The following is a 13,266-nucleotide window of genomic DNA, read 5'->3' on the forward strand; positions in this document are numbered from 1 at the left end:
CTAACTTGGCCAGGAATGGAGTGCAGATATAATTATGTTTTCTAGTATCAGAGGTTCTTGTAAGTAGGGAATAACTTCTAAGGTGCCTTAGATATTGGATTGTTACTGTACAGTATTTCAATATACACCTACCATCTTTCTTTGCTTTTCTTTGATTCAGTTACCATCATTGTTATACTTTCTAATCTGAGGTTGAAACTTTCTTCTGAGTCCAAAGATCTTTTGGAAGTCTTCCTTTGTTTTTCCAATGCTGTTTTCATTGTCAATGTCTTTACAGATATTGTAATACTTGTCTCTTCGAACAACTCTGTGAAACTTTTTGGTAAATTGAGATTTTTGTCTTTCTTTGGCTTCTCTTTTATTCTTGGCAATATCCATTTTTATTTCTTAGCAATTGGTTGGTGAACTTATTTTTTTTCCCAGAAAGAACACCTTCTCATACTAAAAGTAGTATGAGCCTCTTCTCACTGGATGATTTGTTGATTTTCTGGATTACCATTGGGAGGTAGACTCCATGTGCCCAAGCTACTTCATACATTTCCAAAAATAAATACAATCTTGCACAGATTGAGCTGCCACAAAGAAGAGGGGGGGTCACATTATTCTCCAAAGCACCAGAGGGCAGGAAAAGAAACAATGGTTGGAAATTGATCAAAGAGAGAAGCAACCTGGAATTAAGGAGAAACTTCCTGATAGTGAAGACAATTAACCAGTGGAACAGCTTGCCTCCAAAAATCGTGGGTGCTCCATCACTGGAGATTTTTAAGAAGAGGCTAGAGAGTCACTTGTCTGAGATAGTATAGGTTCTCCTGTTTGAGCAGGGGGCTGGACTAGAAGACTTCCAAGGTCCCTTCCAGCTCTATTCTATTCAAATTACACCTAAAAGGACTAGCAAATTTATGTCCCAAAAAATCCAGATATAAATTTGCCTGAGTAGCAATGTACCCTACCAAAGCAGACATTAAAAAGGATTGGCTGTTGGCCAATCAATCCTTCCTGAGACACAGCATATTGGTAAAGATGGAGACAACCACCTTATGCTACCCACATAGCCTCTTAAAAGTAAGAACAAGAAAAACTCTAATTTTTATGGCAACAGATCATTGGCCCTAATGAGCTTCCATATTAGTGACTGCTGATTTAAAAAGACCTCCTAGAGATGCAAGTAATTTATGAGTCAATCTGCATAGTTGTTTAAACAGACAATTCAAATGGCATCTGTATGAGCTCATTTGTAGATGCTGACAGACATCCTCAGTCACATTGATTGCCATACACTAAATAAATAAGTCACATTGATCCACCACATAATGATTTATAGTACTATCATACGTATATAAAACTACTTCATACTATGCCCCCATTAATTTTAATAGATCTTAGTTTTAAGTAGGTGGGCAATTATAATTCCGTGCACACTAATCTGAGTCAGGTCCACTGAAAACAATTTATTTCTTGTAAAAGGGGCTGCATAGAAGTGTACAACTCCTCAGAACCAATGGCTGCATTTGGAATTTGCAGCATAAAAGAAGACTATCACATTAAAATCAGGTAGTGATCTTGATGGTGTCATTTAGGATTAAATTCGTTCCACAGTCATTTTAAATCTCATTACTGGGGGAAAGAAATGACCATTTCCAAGTGAATGGAAGTGAGCAATTCAAATATTGCTGGTGTGAATGATGATTGGTATCAATAAAATCTACATGTGTAATATGAGCGATCAGATCTTGTGAATAGTGACTATAAGAAAGAAACATGGTAGTCCTATATGCTTAATCTATAAAATCTAATCAATGTATTATTGTTGTTGTTCTTGTTATACATATTATGTATTTAGTTGGATCTTTCATTACCAGGTAGGGTTTTCCAGATGTTAACCATGCTACCTCTTTATAGTATGTTGTTAAACTACTTGGCAACAAGTGGGTATATACCAGCCAGATATTTCAACCAAAACGTTTATCTTCACTTGGTGCTGACCAATTCTTGATCTTTCTTCCCCCTTTCTCTACTATTTTGGCTGTATTACAAGTTCTTTCATATCAGCTTCTTTTTTTATAGTTATCTACCTACTTTATTGAAGCAGTAGGTGTGAGCTTAAAGGGACTCCAGAAGATGGTAGAGGACAGGAAGACCTGGAGGAACGTTGTCTGTGGGATTGCGATGGGTCGGACTCGACTTCGCAACTAACAATAACCTACTTTATCCAAGCTCCATTCTTCCATTTCTTTGGGTTTCCCACAACTTCAGTTTTTTTCCTTTGTCAGGTGTTGATTGCTTAATTGTAGTCTCTGGTTCAACTGAAATTGAAGATTCTGCTTATTTGAGCTTCGGATCAAATAAGGTATAATTTGTTGCTTTATTACTTCTAGTGCTTTCTTGATCCTGCTTCTTTAGGTAATATTTGTTGATCAGGTATTCTTTGGTCTTCTTGTTTTTCTAGCTTTCTTGCATCTGATCTTAGCATGCTGATTGTATTTTTCAGTCTGATCTTCCATTTTGGTGGTGCACTGTTTGGCTTTTTTTTTCTTGTTTGTTGATTTTGCATGCAAGATATTCAATTATAACTGCAGCCATGCTTTATATTAGTTGGTTGTTTCTTATAGTGAACTGCTACTTATATTTGATATTACAATATTGCATTATTTAATAATGCTAGCTGTTTCTTTGGAACAAGCTTCAATGTGGGCAACTTTATTCTGTTGTTTCTATACTGTTCTACATATTCAGTTATTCTTTGTTTTGATTCCTAGTAAGGGGAAGTAGTGAGGCGGTAGTAATGTGTAGAAGGAAAAGTCAGGCACTGGAAGACCTCCTACACAAGGATCAGCCAGCTAGTGTTGCCTTCTCTGCATAGATGGGAACCTCAAGAAGCAGGAGAATGACAGTGCCTTTAATCTGAGCACAAACCTGGCATCATTATAAACTCTCTACAGTCTGGTCTGGAATTTTTAAAGTCACTTTCCAGAAATCTAGAAGCAGCATGGGAGAGAATCAGCATAGCCAGTGGCATGGAATTGCCTCCAAATTGACAGCACTGTAATAGCTTTTGAAGGGGCTGTGAGAGGCACAACCAAGGCTTTCGGGAGAGGGAGGCAGCAGTTGGTCATAAAGCCTCAGCTTACACACTGTCCATAAATTACATAAATCATGTGGAGGTTCAGTAGCCAGCCGGTTACTGTTGAGTTTAGAGAAACAGAAAATAAAAAAAAATTAAACAAAAACATCAAAATGATTCTGTCACTCTAATCCACATAACCAAACTAAAGCAAAACAAAGCACAAATAACTCAAGACATAAAATCCATCATGCAAGCTGATAGTATTTGCATGAAATTTATAAAAGCTTATCTAATGAACTAAATTTGTTGGTTCGTCAGACAAGAAGACTACACAGTAAGAAAAAGTCATTTGTTAATTCTGTGCTTCTTTTCCTTTAAAAATATTGTTTAAAACATGACAACTGGCAAAAGCTACACACTGAAATCATTTCCTGTTAAAATTCATTCTTGTGGAATGGGATGCTTTGTTGTCTTGGAAGATACTCAGCTACTCAAAAAGGTTTGATTCAGAAAAAGAACAATTGTTGATTATAAGTAAATAGAAAACTGCTTTATTAATTTCCTTATTTTTAGGAATAGATTCAGACTTTCAAAAGTCTTGTCAAATGAACTCTTCTTAAGTAATTTAACAAGGAGTTAGAGAACAATTACATTTAAATTAATATTATTTATATCACATAATATGTATACTGGAGAAAACTATACTGGATTGGTAGGATATATAGTTTTCACACTGAAGGAAATCAGATTCAGTCCATAGCATCTTCATTTATTTAATGAATCAAGTAACATAGTTAATGGAATATAACTCTGTTTAAAAACAACAAAGTAGAGAAATCTGTAGTTTCATGCAATGTTTATTATTCATGACTTATATATATAGTTTACTGACAGTCACCCAGTAAATGAAGGTAGAGTTTTCCCATTCTTAATCAAATGCCATTATCATCACAACTGATTCTCTTGATAATAAACATGTACTATATGCACTTGAATTGGCTAAGCTAATTAAACTTATACAGTACATTTACTAATGTTATTTGATCTGCCTTCTTGTCATGACTAAGGTATTCAGTTATTTGCAATAGTGTGCAAAAGCCAAGGTGAATTTCTACAAACAGCATTCTTCTGAGCATTGACAATATATACTGCTTTTTCATATGCAAGTTTTTAACATGGAATGATATGGCTCTTTCTTGCATCAGAGCATGAATTTGCAGTTATATAAAGAGGCCCTTTATAATGTGCATTTCGCTTACATTTTATTCCAGCTCTAGTAACTCTAGAAAGTTGTGCCAGAATGTTGATAAGATCAATTATTTAAACAAAGAGTAGAATGTGTATGTTTTTGAAACAAATGGACTGTAGTTAGCTGACATCTGTGTCTGTATAACCATTAATTTACGGTGATGGTTTCTGATCCAGAAAATAATAGACATGTAGAAACTTGCCTGAAAAAGTGGTTTGCCTTAGTTCAATTGTAGCAGTAATGGATAACATTATTGATGGAACAATGGCTCATGTTATTATTAACTCACTGATCCTACCTAGAATTTTAAAACCTAGATATTTCCTGCTGGGCACAGGCAACAATCATTTTTGTAAACTAACTTGGAGGAGGAGAAAATAGGAACACTCAGTTTTATTCCTCTATTTGGGTGAATCATGCCAAACATTCTCAAACATTATCATCAATTAAACACCATGCCAAAGGAAGCTGGAGGAGGGAGAAGAGAGAAAGAAGACACCAAATAACTAAGGCAACATTTAAAAAAAAGTCAGAAACAAGCACTTTTAAATACAAAAAAAGAAAAGTTTGAGAGAATTGACTAAGCACAGAGAAATTTCATAATGAATCTGTGTTTGTCTAAATAAATATGACTAAGCATGCAAATGAGGCCAAGACAATATTTTGTATTTATTTTAAAAATTACAACTAACTTAAACTGAAATGACAACATTGCAGTTAATTTTAATCCCTAGTAATTTATAATTTATTGCTGTTGTCATGTCAGGAGGAGTGAAGAAAAAAAATCTGGTATTATACTTCATGGTGTGCTCATAGTGAAGAAGAAAAAACATCAGTGACAGCAGGAGCTACTTCATTGAATAGTATTGCTCCACCTAACTTTTAAATATTTCTAGATATTGTTTTTAATTAAAAGCATTATTTATTCTCAAGGATGCCCCTGGGCCTGATGTTTACAAGTGGAGATAATTGCTTTTAAGTTTTTGTATGGAAGTCCATTTACTTAGGAAAAAAGGCTGAGATTAACTAGAGAGTTTCTCCATTTCTTTTCTGGTAAAATGATGATGAGTCACATCCGGCATGGCAGTCAACCTGTTAGAGTGCCCAAATGATGCTTTCCAATTTTCTCATATACTCATTGACCATTAAACTGGAAAACTTCCAATTACCCACAGTATGTTCTAAAGATACCAAGCAAATCACACCAGAGAAGCAGTTGTTCACAGGAGAAAAATATATGAAAGGAAGTCACTTGTTTTAGTCATTGGGCAGTGAAAATGAAAAACTACCTAGCTAAGCAGACCAGGCTAGAACTAATAGTTTGGCAAAATGTCTTGGTACCAAATCTATCATTTTTCACAATATGCCTGTGAAAAGGATTCAAAGGAATGCCGATTAATGTTCAAGAACTTAACAAAGCACTTCTTTTTGCCAAGTTAAAGGACCATGTTGTTTCCAAGGCTTGTGGAGCTGCTTTGAAGGTTGTTTCCAACTTTCTCTATGTGTATTTGCACCACTGATCCTGTGATACCCTTTTCTCCTAGAAAGTAAATTTGAGTATAGTTCAATTTAACAAGAAAGACTGATATGCAACACATATGATTTTTGGTTGCCTGGGTGCTAAGGCAAAATAATGTACTTCAGTTGCAAACAAGAGCTGGAGAGGAAGGGAAGAAAAGAACCTGGAACTGATTGTTGCCTAATTGAGATAAGACCCCTGACTAAGAAGCAATAACATATTTGATAGTTCATTGTAGGTGCATAGACGTATGATTCTAAGATTATTTTAACTATCTTCTCATTTCTTTTTCTAAATGTTATTTTCACTTCTTTGTTCAACTCTCAGATTCTTTTAGGATTGGAGTGTTTTTTAAATAATTATCCAAAAAAACCAAGTATGTTAATTAAATTAATAAATTAAATCCCCAAAATTACCAAAATATATCCTATTATTCTTAACCAATAAACCAACAAATCCATATTATAGTTTTAGATAATGGCCTGAATCACAGTGTACTGAATCACAATTAACCAAATTTATTTTAATCTAATGTGTTAAGCAAACCCAACTATTAAGAATATTTAACTGATTCTAAAGCCTTGTTCTGTGTGTACCAGCTATCTTAGTACTTTTGCTCAGTAAGAAGTATTTGAGTTGTAAGTTAATATCCAGAGGCTGTGGTGGTCAAACAACACATTCAGAGGACCCATTCAGAGGACCTAAGACACTGCTGTCTAAGACTTTGAATGAAATGTAATCATTTAATTACATCTTAATTGAATGTGGAGCATTCTGTTTAGTAATTTTTTTAAAAAAAAACTAAAGCAGTTGAAGCTTGAAATTATAGAATTTAAACATTAAAGTATGTTATTTGGCTCACAAAAAAGTCAGTCATTTTAGGTTTCACACTGTTCAGCAAGCGTTTACTGGACCATAGACATGGTTCTTGATGCCATTATTATGACTGAGCTTGCTCAACACAGAAGGCTAAAATGTGGTAATATAGTTTGTGACTCAGTATGTGGTAAAAACCTAGCCAGTATAATTAATTTATGGTTCAGTATGCAAAGTTAGGCAATTGGGTTATTTTTTTTTTTAAATGGTTCAATAAACCACACATTAACATATCAGGGCAAACACAAATATCATTTTCAGTTCCTGACATAGCTTACATGTTGAACACCTTCTGGATTAAACTTTTGTCTGATGTGTGTGGGCGTGAGTGTATGTGAGTGTGAGGCAACATAGAATAATGTGCTTGCAATAAGGGCCACACACAGCTATTGTTATTGCTGCTAATCCTAGCATTGTTTCCAGAATTCTTGCACACAGCTGTCTTCTATCATTCCAAAGTATTGCATGAACCAGGATATGCAAGTCTCTTAATCATTTTGAGCCTTATAGCAGCAGCTCAATGTTTTATTTTCCTTTGCTTTTGATTACTGTACCAGCATTTCTTTTCTTCCTTTGCCTAGTACATTTCTGTTCAGAGCTTTCTCATGCTCCACAAGAAGGAGCTTTTGTCATTGTTTAAGGTCCATTTGGCCTATCAGACTGATAAGCTTTCTCTCCTCTTTACAGATGGACAAGCTTCCCAGGGCACGGACAGTACTATTGGAGTGCTAATATTTTTGAATGCAAATAAAGGGGAAGTTGTTTTGCTTTACAATGAGTTCTTTGGCAAGAGACATGCTACTAGCATTTGAAATGCTTCTTCCAGCTGAGCATCTCTTTGCTCACTGTGAGAGGCAGTGAGCAGGGAAATAGTCCAAAATAGTTCTTCTTCAACATTATGCATACCTTAGCATGACAAAAAGTGGGCTGTTTTAATTCTGTAGATCTATGTAGAATTTATGGTAAAACACAGTCTCTCTCTCTCTCTCTCTCTCTCTCACACACACACACACACACACACACACTCTGACAAGCAATGCATGCCTCTTGTTGTATATGAGATACTTAGGGCTGTATATACTAAGAAACTCATCCATGCAGTCATTTACAATTGCATGCATGACCAGAAAATGTTGGGCAGAGAAGAAAACAGCTGGAGGACATTTTGTGGTTAGAGATGCCAACATTCATCAAGAGAAAAATAAAGAGTTTTGAATCAGCAAATCTTCCCTTAGCTTTAGCTGCACCTAGGCAAACATGAATTCGCATACATCCTTCACAGGCCTGATCCTTCCATCTGTTTCACACAGGCTCTATATCTAGAATGTCAGAATGTCTCATAGTCTTCAGTGGTGCCCTCCGTGCAGCATCTTTCTGTAAAACTGGGATCTGAAGATGGACAATCACAAGCAACATAGATATAAGAGGGTCATCCTGTTGGCAAGATTGACTATTCTAATACAGTAACTATAAGTGTCCTTTAGAATTTAAATTCTACACAATGTGTAGAACCCTACACATTGTGTGAATACAGAACTATTTATTACACTATTCACCTCTACTCTCAGACTGTTATAATTTGATGGAGCCTGGCTGCTGATTTCTTAGATTTTTGAAACCACATTTTCATACAACAAACTACTTTCGTTTCTTTGAAATCTTAGGTTAGACACAGGAATGTGCCTTTAAATTATTGCAGAGTGGGAAACAGTAGAGAGAAATTGCTAAGGAACAAAAGTGCGTACAAAAAGACACAGTATATTGTGATAGGAATATGAATTTTAGGAAATAATGCTTACCAGTTGTTGAAAAATCCCCTTGGCTTATTAACATTGCCAGTAATAATCGTTCTTGATGAAGGAAACATCTACTGTCTGAAAGATGGCCAATTCTTTCCACTCTGAGTGTAAGTCCTAAGATGTTGACAACATGGTTATTTATTATATAGCAGCATATTGAAAAGGCTGTAGAAAGGCCACATTTATCTCAGTTATTCTAAATTAATTTACTTGTGATGTTATCTAGTGTGATTTATAGTTGAATTTAAAACGCCAGCTCCTGTAATGATTATATGTGCTTAACTTCAAATGTTCCTAAAACATGATGCATTTATACTTTATGAAAAATGATAGGCACCAGCACAGCGAGGGTAGGGGAACCGAAAAGACATAAGCAAAAATCTGCAATCTACATTTCCCGGTGTAGAAACCTCAGATGAGACCAGGGAACGAATACATCTCTTATTTATAGCTAATGCTTTTTCTGCAGCTGAGTGTGTGTAAAGGCTCAAGAAATCTTACTTCAGAACGCCCTCGTATTATAAGGCTGAACGGAAACCCCTCATGGAAGAGCGCTCTAAAGATGTCACTGGGAGTTTTTGCTTCGGGCTTCGCCGGAGCTTAAGGGCCAGTCTGCTGCGCCATCTCAGGCTGCACGTACTGTACAGTACATAAGATGGGCGAAGACTTTTCTTTGCCGGCGTCGGCGGCTTTCCCTGACGATCGCAAGCTTCAGTATGACGCAGAGTTCTTCCTTTGTCGCGCCAAGAGCCCGGCGTTCATTTCCAAGTCTGCGCAATTCCTGCGTCGCTAGAAGACCCGGGAGCAGCCGAAAGCGTCGGCTCGCCAGGTTTGAAACTTTCGGTGGACGATTTCAAGGTCTCTGAAAGGGTGAAGCGATTCTCGAGGATCGCCGAAGCTCCTCCCTGGGCTTGCCCCGTACGAAGCCGGAAAGCACCTGGAGGTCTTCTTCAGCTCTTCGTGAAAGAAAGCCCGCCTGCTTCCAAGTTATAACGCGCAGCAGCAGTCCGACACCAGGCTACGGAGAGGGCTGTTCTTCCACCTACGCCTTCGTCTCCCCTCCTGCGGCCGAGAGCGAAAGCGAAAGTGAAAGCCGGGTGTGGCTCCGCCCCGCTTGCTGCGGCTGGAGGGAACTGTTGAAGCTTGACAAGCTGCGGGCTGGGCGGCTGCGGATCCGCGCTCCGGATCTAATATCCCCCCCCCCACCTATCTTTCCCTTGGCCTGTGGGAGAATCGTCGCGGCAGAAAGCAAATTGCCCTCTCTTGCGCCAGCCTGGACACGTGGATGCTATGCGTGTGGGCGGTGCTGCTGGGCACGCTGGGTGCCGGTGAGTGTTGCTTCTCTCTTCTTTTGCTGCCCTCGCCCTCGGCGGCGCTATTCCCACTCCGACTGCTGCATCTCTCGCTTTTCTCTCGCAGCCTTTCGCCTTCCTCTCGAAAAGCTAGCTGATAAATCCTGCGTTCTTTGGTCCGCGCCGATTCTGGAGTAGTTGCGCAGTTACTATTCCCTTTTTCTGCTTGCCCGTGTCCTAAAGCCCCCGGGGGAGGTGGGTTGTCTTTGGGGCTCCAAGGACGGTAGAGTAACGTCTCTTTAAAAATAGCGGAAGGGAGAGAAACTGCCCCCCTTCCCGGGCTGGTGAGACTTTACTTTCCGTCCTATCCATTGACTGTGCCACAGCAGATAAGGATTGGTTGGTTTGGTTGGAGTGTACCGCTGCCTTGCATTACACGTCCTGTCCCCTCCCTCTCAGTTCCCCCAGCGAACCCAATTACTTCAACAGGCATAGAGTGCTGAGCTCTGGAATTGGCTACCTCTCTTAAAGCCTGATGCTTCCTGTTGTGTCCTGGGCCTGATGAGGTAGCTCAGGAGGCCTAAAAATGTTGCAAACAGTCCCTGGCATTCCAAAAGCTTCCCAGGATCAGACTGGTGGGCGCCGGCCTTGTGCGCAGGCATAAGGTGCGAACAAAAGAGAATTATGATAGGCTGTTTGGGAAACTATAAAAGGCCTGTGAGCCTGTTGGTTATTGAGTGGTGACTTGGAATAAATAAAGTAGAACTTGGTTGCAACGTGTGTGTGTGTGTGTGTGTGTGTGTGTGTGTGTGTGTGTGTGTGTCGCTTCAATTCCGTGAACCCCAATACTTAAAAGTGGCGATGAGGATGGGATTGCTGCAAAGAAGACAACCAAAGAACCTAGCCTCTAAAAAAAAAGAGCTGGACGCTGGGAAGTTGGTGCCCAGATCTGCACTCACCTGCCATTATGCAGAAGCTGGAGGTGGGCTTGGCAAACGGGCCTCTTCCCATCCTGAATTGCAGTGAGGCTAACAGAAGCCAGAGATGTTGAAAATCGTCCGGCTGTCCGATGTGTCTCATCCAGAGCTTTGGAACTCTTATGTGGCCTGTGTGGAAAACTACCTGCGAGTTAACCAGGTTCGAGAAGAGGGCTTGAAGGCAGCAACCTTGCTGTGCATCTGGGGCCAGGACACTTTTGATGTAGTTGAAAATTTAGTAGCTCCTGCGCCGCTTGAGTCTGTAACATACACAGACTTGAAGAAGATGCTGAAGGATCATTTTCATCCGAAACTATCTGTAATTGCATGGAGGCACGCTTTTGAGTAGAGGGACCAGAAGCCTGGTGATTCTGCTACTGAATTCATTGCTGCCTTGAGACAAGCAGCCAGGCTTTGTTAGTTCAAGGACCTGGAAGAACGCTTACGAGACCATTTTGTCTGTGGCCTTAGAAGCAGAGAGCTGCAACAAAAAATATTTGCGACAGCTGAAGTCACTTTCCAAGATGTCTTGTGTGAGGTTGCAGCTGAAGAGGCAGCAGGCAGCGCTGTGAAGGCCTTGTGACTCACCAAAAGCGCTACCGCAGTCGCATCCATCCATCAAGAAGATGCTCAAGAAGATTCAGAAGAGGATCCTGAAGAGGAGGTGGACAGACTTCACCAGCCAGCAGAAAGAAGGCCGAAGGGGCATCCAAACAAGGCCCAGGATCTCCTCAGTGTCTCGGGTGCGGAGAACACAACAAGCGAGCTGACTGCAGATTCCGCTCCGTCATCTGCAGGGCATGTTGAAGGCCACATTGCCTCCGTCTGTTTGGGTCGCCAGAAGGTCCAATCGCGGGAAGAATTGCTTCAGAAAGATACCAGGGTCCCCACCCAACACAGGGTGGGTTTCTGCGCATCGTGCAAGAGTATTCTGAGAACAGGGACACACAAGCCCCTTAAGGAAAAACTTCACATTGATGTGAAGTTGCAAGGGGTTCCCTTATCGATGGAGTTGGACACAGGGTCCGCTCTGTCAATCATTTCACTTGACACATTTAAAATGATTTGTAGCAGTAGTGGCCTTTAAGTCAAACCCAGGCCATCGAATTTAATCCTCACTGACTTCCAGAATTCCAAAGTCAGTGTGAAGGGGGAGGCTACACTCAAAGTGCAGCGTAAAGCTTTTGAAGGCTTCTTAGATGTGGTTGTTGGTGCACGCACAAGTCTTATTGGACTCGATTGGTTTGAGGCCCTTCGAATTCAAGTGACTGGGCTGCACAGCGTGCAAACATTGGGCCTTGCAGAAGTTTGCAAGGAGTTTGCTGATGTGTTTAGCTCAGAACTTGGCTCCTACAAGGGGCCTCCCATTGCATTACGTTTAGACCCAACTATTACGCCCATCAGGATCATCCCTTTTCCCTCCCCCTGATAATACATGCGTAACATATAATATTGATTGGTTACCTGGATTGCAGCCCCTAAAGTTTTCTTGCTTGCTATGCAAAATAGCTAAATGTCATGCCACCTTTGCCTACCTTAGTCATGGGAATATTGCAAAGCTTCTAGTTTCCTGTGCCAGCTATGTAGTTTTAAGGTTTCTTATAAATGAAGCTCAACATCCTGGCTAAGTGGTTGAACCTGTGAAGTTGTCTTACTTTATTGTCTCTGCATCCCCTATCCTCCACAGCCCCCCTCACATTGCTCAACTGTTAGCAAGCTTGTTTGCAAACCCTCAGTGAGCAGAAGGGGAAAAAAAGCTGTTAAAGAAAAAGTTGTTCAAGAGTAACTGTTTCTTCTCAGAATTCATCTTCCTTACTCCCATGTCCATCACAACCACACCTGGGTCCTATCTCCACATATGACCCTTCTTCTGATCCCCAGGGCTTCATCTGCATGTATATTCTTTCATCTGATCCTTCAAATGACATCCAGGAACAGGAGATCACAGGTTTTTTTTTTAATAGAAAACATGGGTCAGCACTGTTCCTAAATCAGATTGCAGCCAGCTATCGCTAATTAAGAAAGCTATTCCCTTGTGTGGCAAGGGGTCTCATTGAGCATGTTTCCTCTGCCCTTTACTCTGCTTGCCAAGTCCAAGGGAGTGGATGACATGCCTCATCATCTTACTGTTCCAGCTTTTTTGATGGTGTTTGTGTTTAAACAGCCAAAGATGATTCCTGGCTTGATGTCCCCTGGGGCTGAGATTTCACTAGTTCAGCTGGAGCAGCTTTTTTATAGACAGACTCTGAGTCCTGGCCCATGACATGTATACTGTAAATGCATAGATGAACTATGGAGGAAGCTTGGAACTTGAATTCTAAATGTGTACAGTGCCAGGACACAGTTATAACCTTAGTAGCTTGAAAAATTAATTATTGTATTGGTGAGTTTTTGTGTCTGAATTGAGAAGTTGTTAATTTGGTGATTCCTTGAAGTGAAGAACTGGAATAAAATCCCTAGAAAGCGAATTTATTTTTGGATATGAGTGTG

At 39.9% G+C, this 13,266-nt stretch overlaps 1 protein-coding gene and 1 long non-coding RNA gene across 14 annotated transcripts in view; one reads left to right on the plus strand and one right to left on the minus strand.

The window, feature by feature from the left end:
- The window catches only part of LOC120317938, a 223,953-nt gene extending 214,806 nt beyond the window's left edge, over window positions 1-9,147 (minus strand). For 3 of the 5 annotated variants that reach the window (XR_005559362.1, XR_005559361.1, XR_005559359.1), the window contains exons 1-2: window positions 9,009-9,147; window positions 8,508-8,621 (exon numbers count right to left, since the gene is read on the minus strand). This is a non-coding gene — a long non-coding RNA (uncharacterized LOC120317938). Of the gene's footprint in view, window positions 1-3,903; window positions 8,098-8,507; window positions 8,622-9,008 lie in introns of those variants that run through there. The other 2 variants (XR_005559358.1, XR_005559360.1) reach the window with 2 other exon arrangements.
- A 563-nt stretch (window positions 9,148-9,710) lies between these two features.
- Window positions 9,711-13,266, plus strand: part of CD47 (CD47 molecule) — a 132,875-nt gene continuing 129,319 nt past the window's right edge. For all 9 annotated transcript variants that reach the window (XR_005559357.1, XR_005559356.1, XR_005559355.1 and 6 more), the window contains exon 1: window positions 9,711-9,835. Coding sequence is in view for 6 of the 9 variants with exons in the window: in XM_039365002.1 (XP_039220936.1) it covers window positions 9,793-9,835 (43 nt within the window). In the remaining 3 variants the exon portion in view is untranslated. The remainder of the gene's footprint in view (window positions 9,836-13,266) is intronic.

This window comes from Crotalus tigris, unplaced genomic scaffold (assembly GCF_016545835.1).
Source record: "Crotalus tigris isolate CLP2741 ecotype Arizona unplaced genomic scaffold, ASM1654583v1 scf7180000019944.6993514239:2294586, whole genome shotgun sequence".
In the NCBI taxonomy this organism is placed as follows: Eukaryota; Metazoa; Chordata; class Lepidosauria; order Squamata; family Viperidae; genus Crotalus; species Crotalus tigris.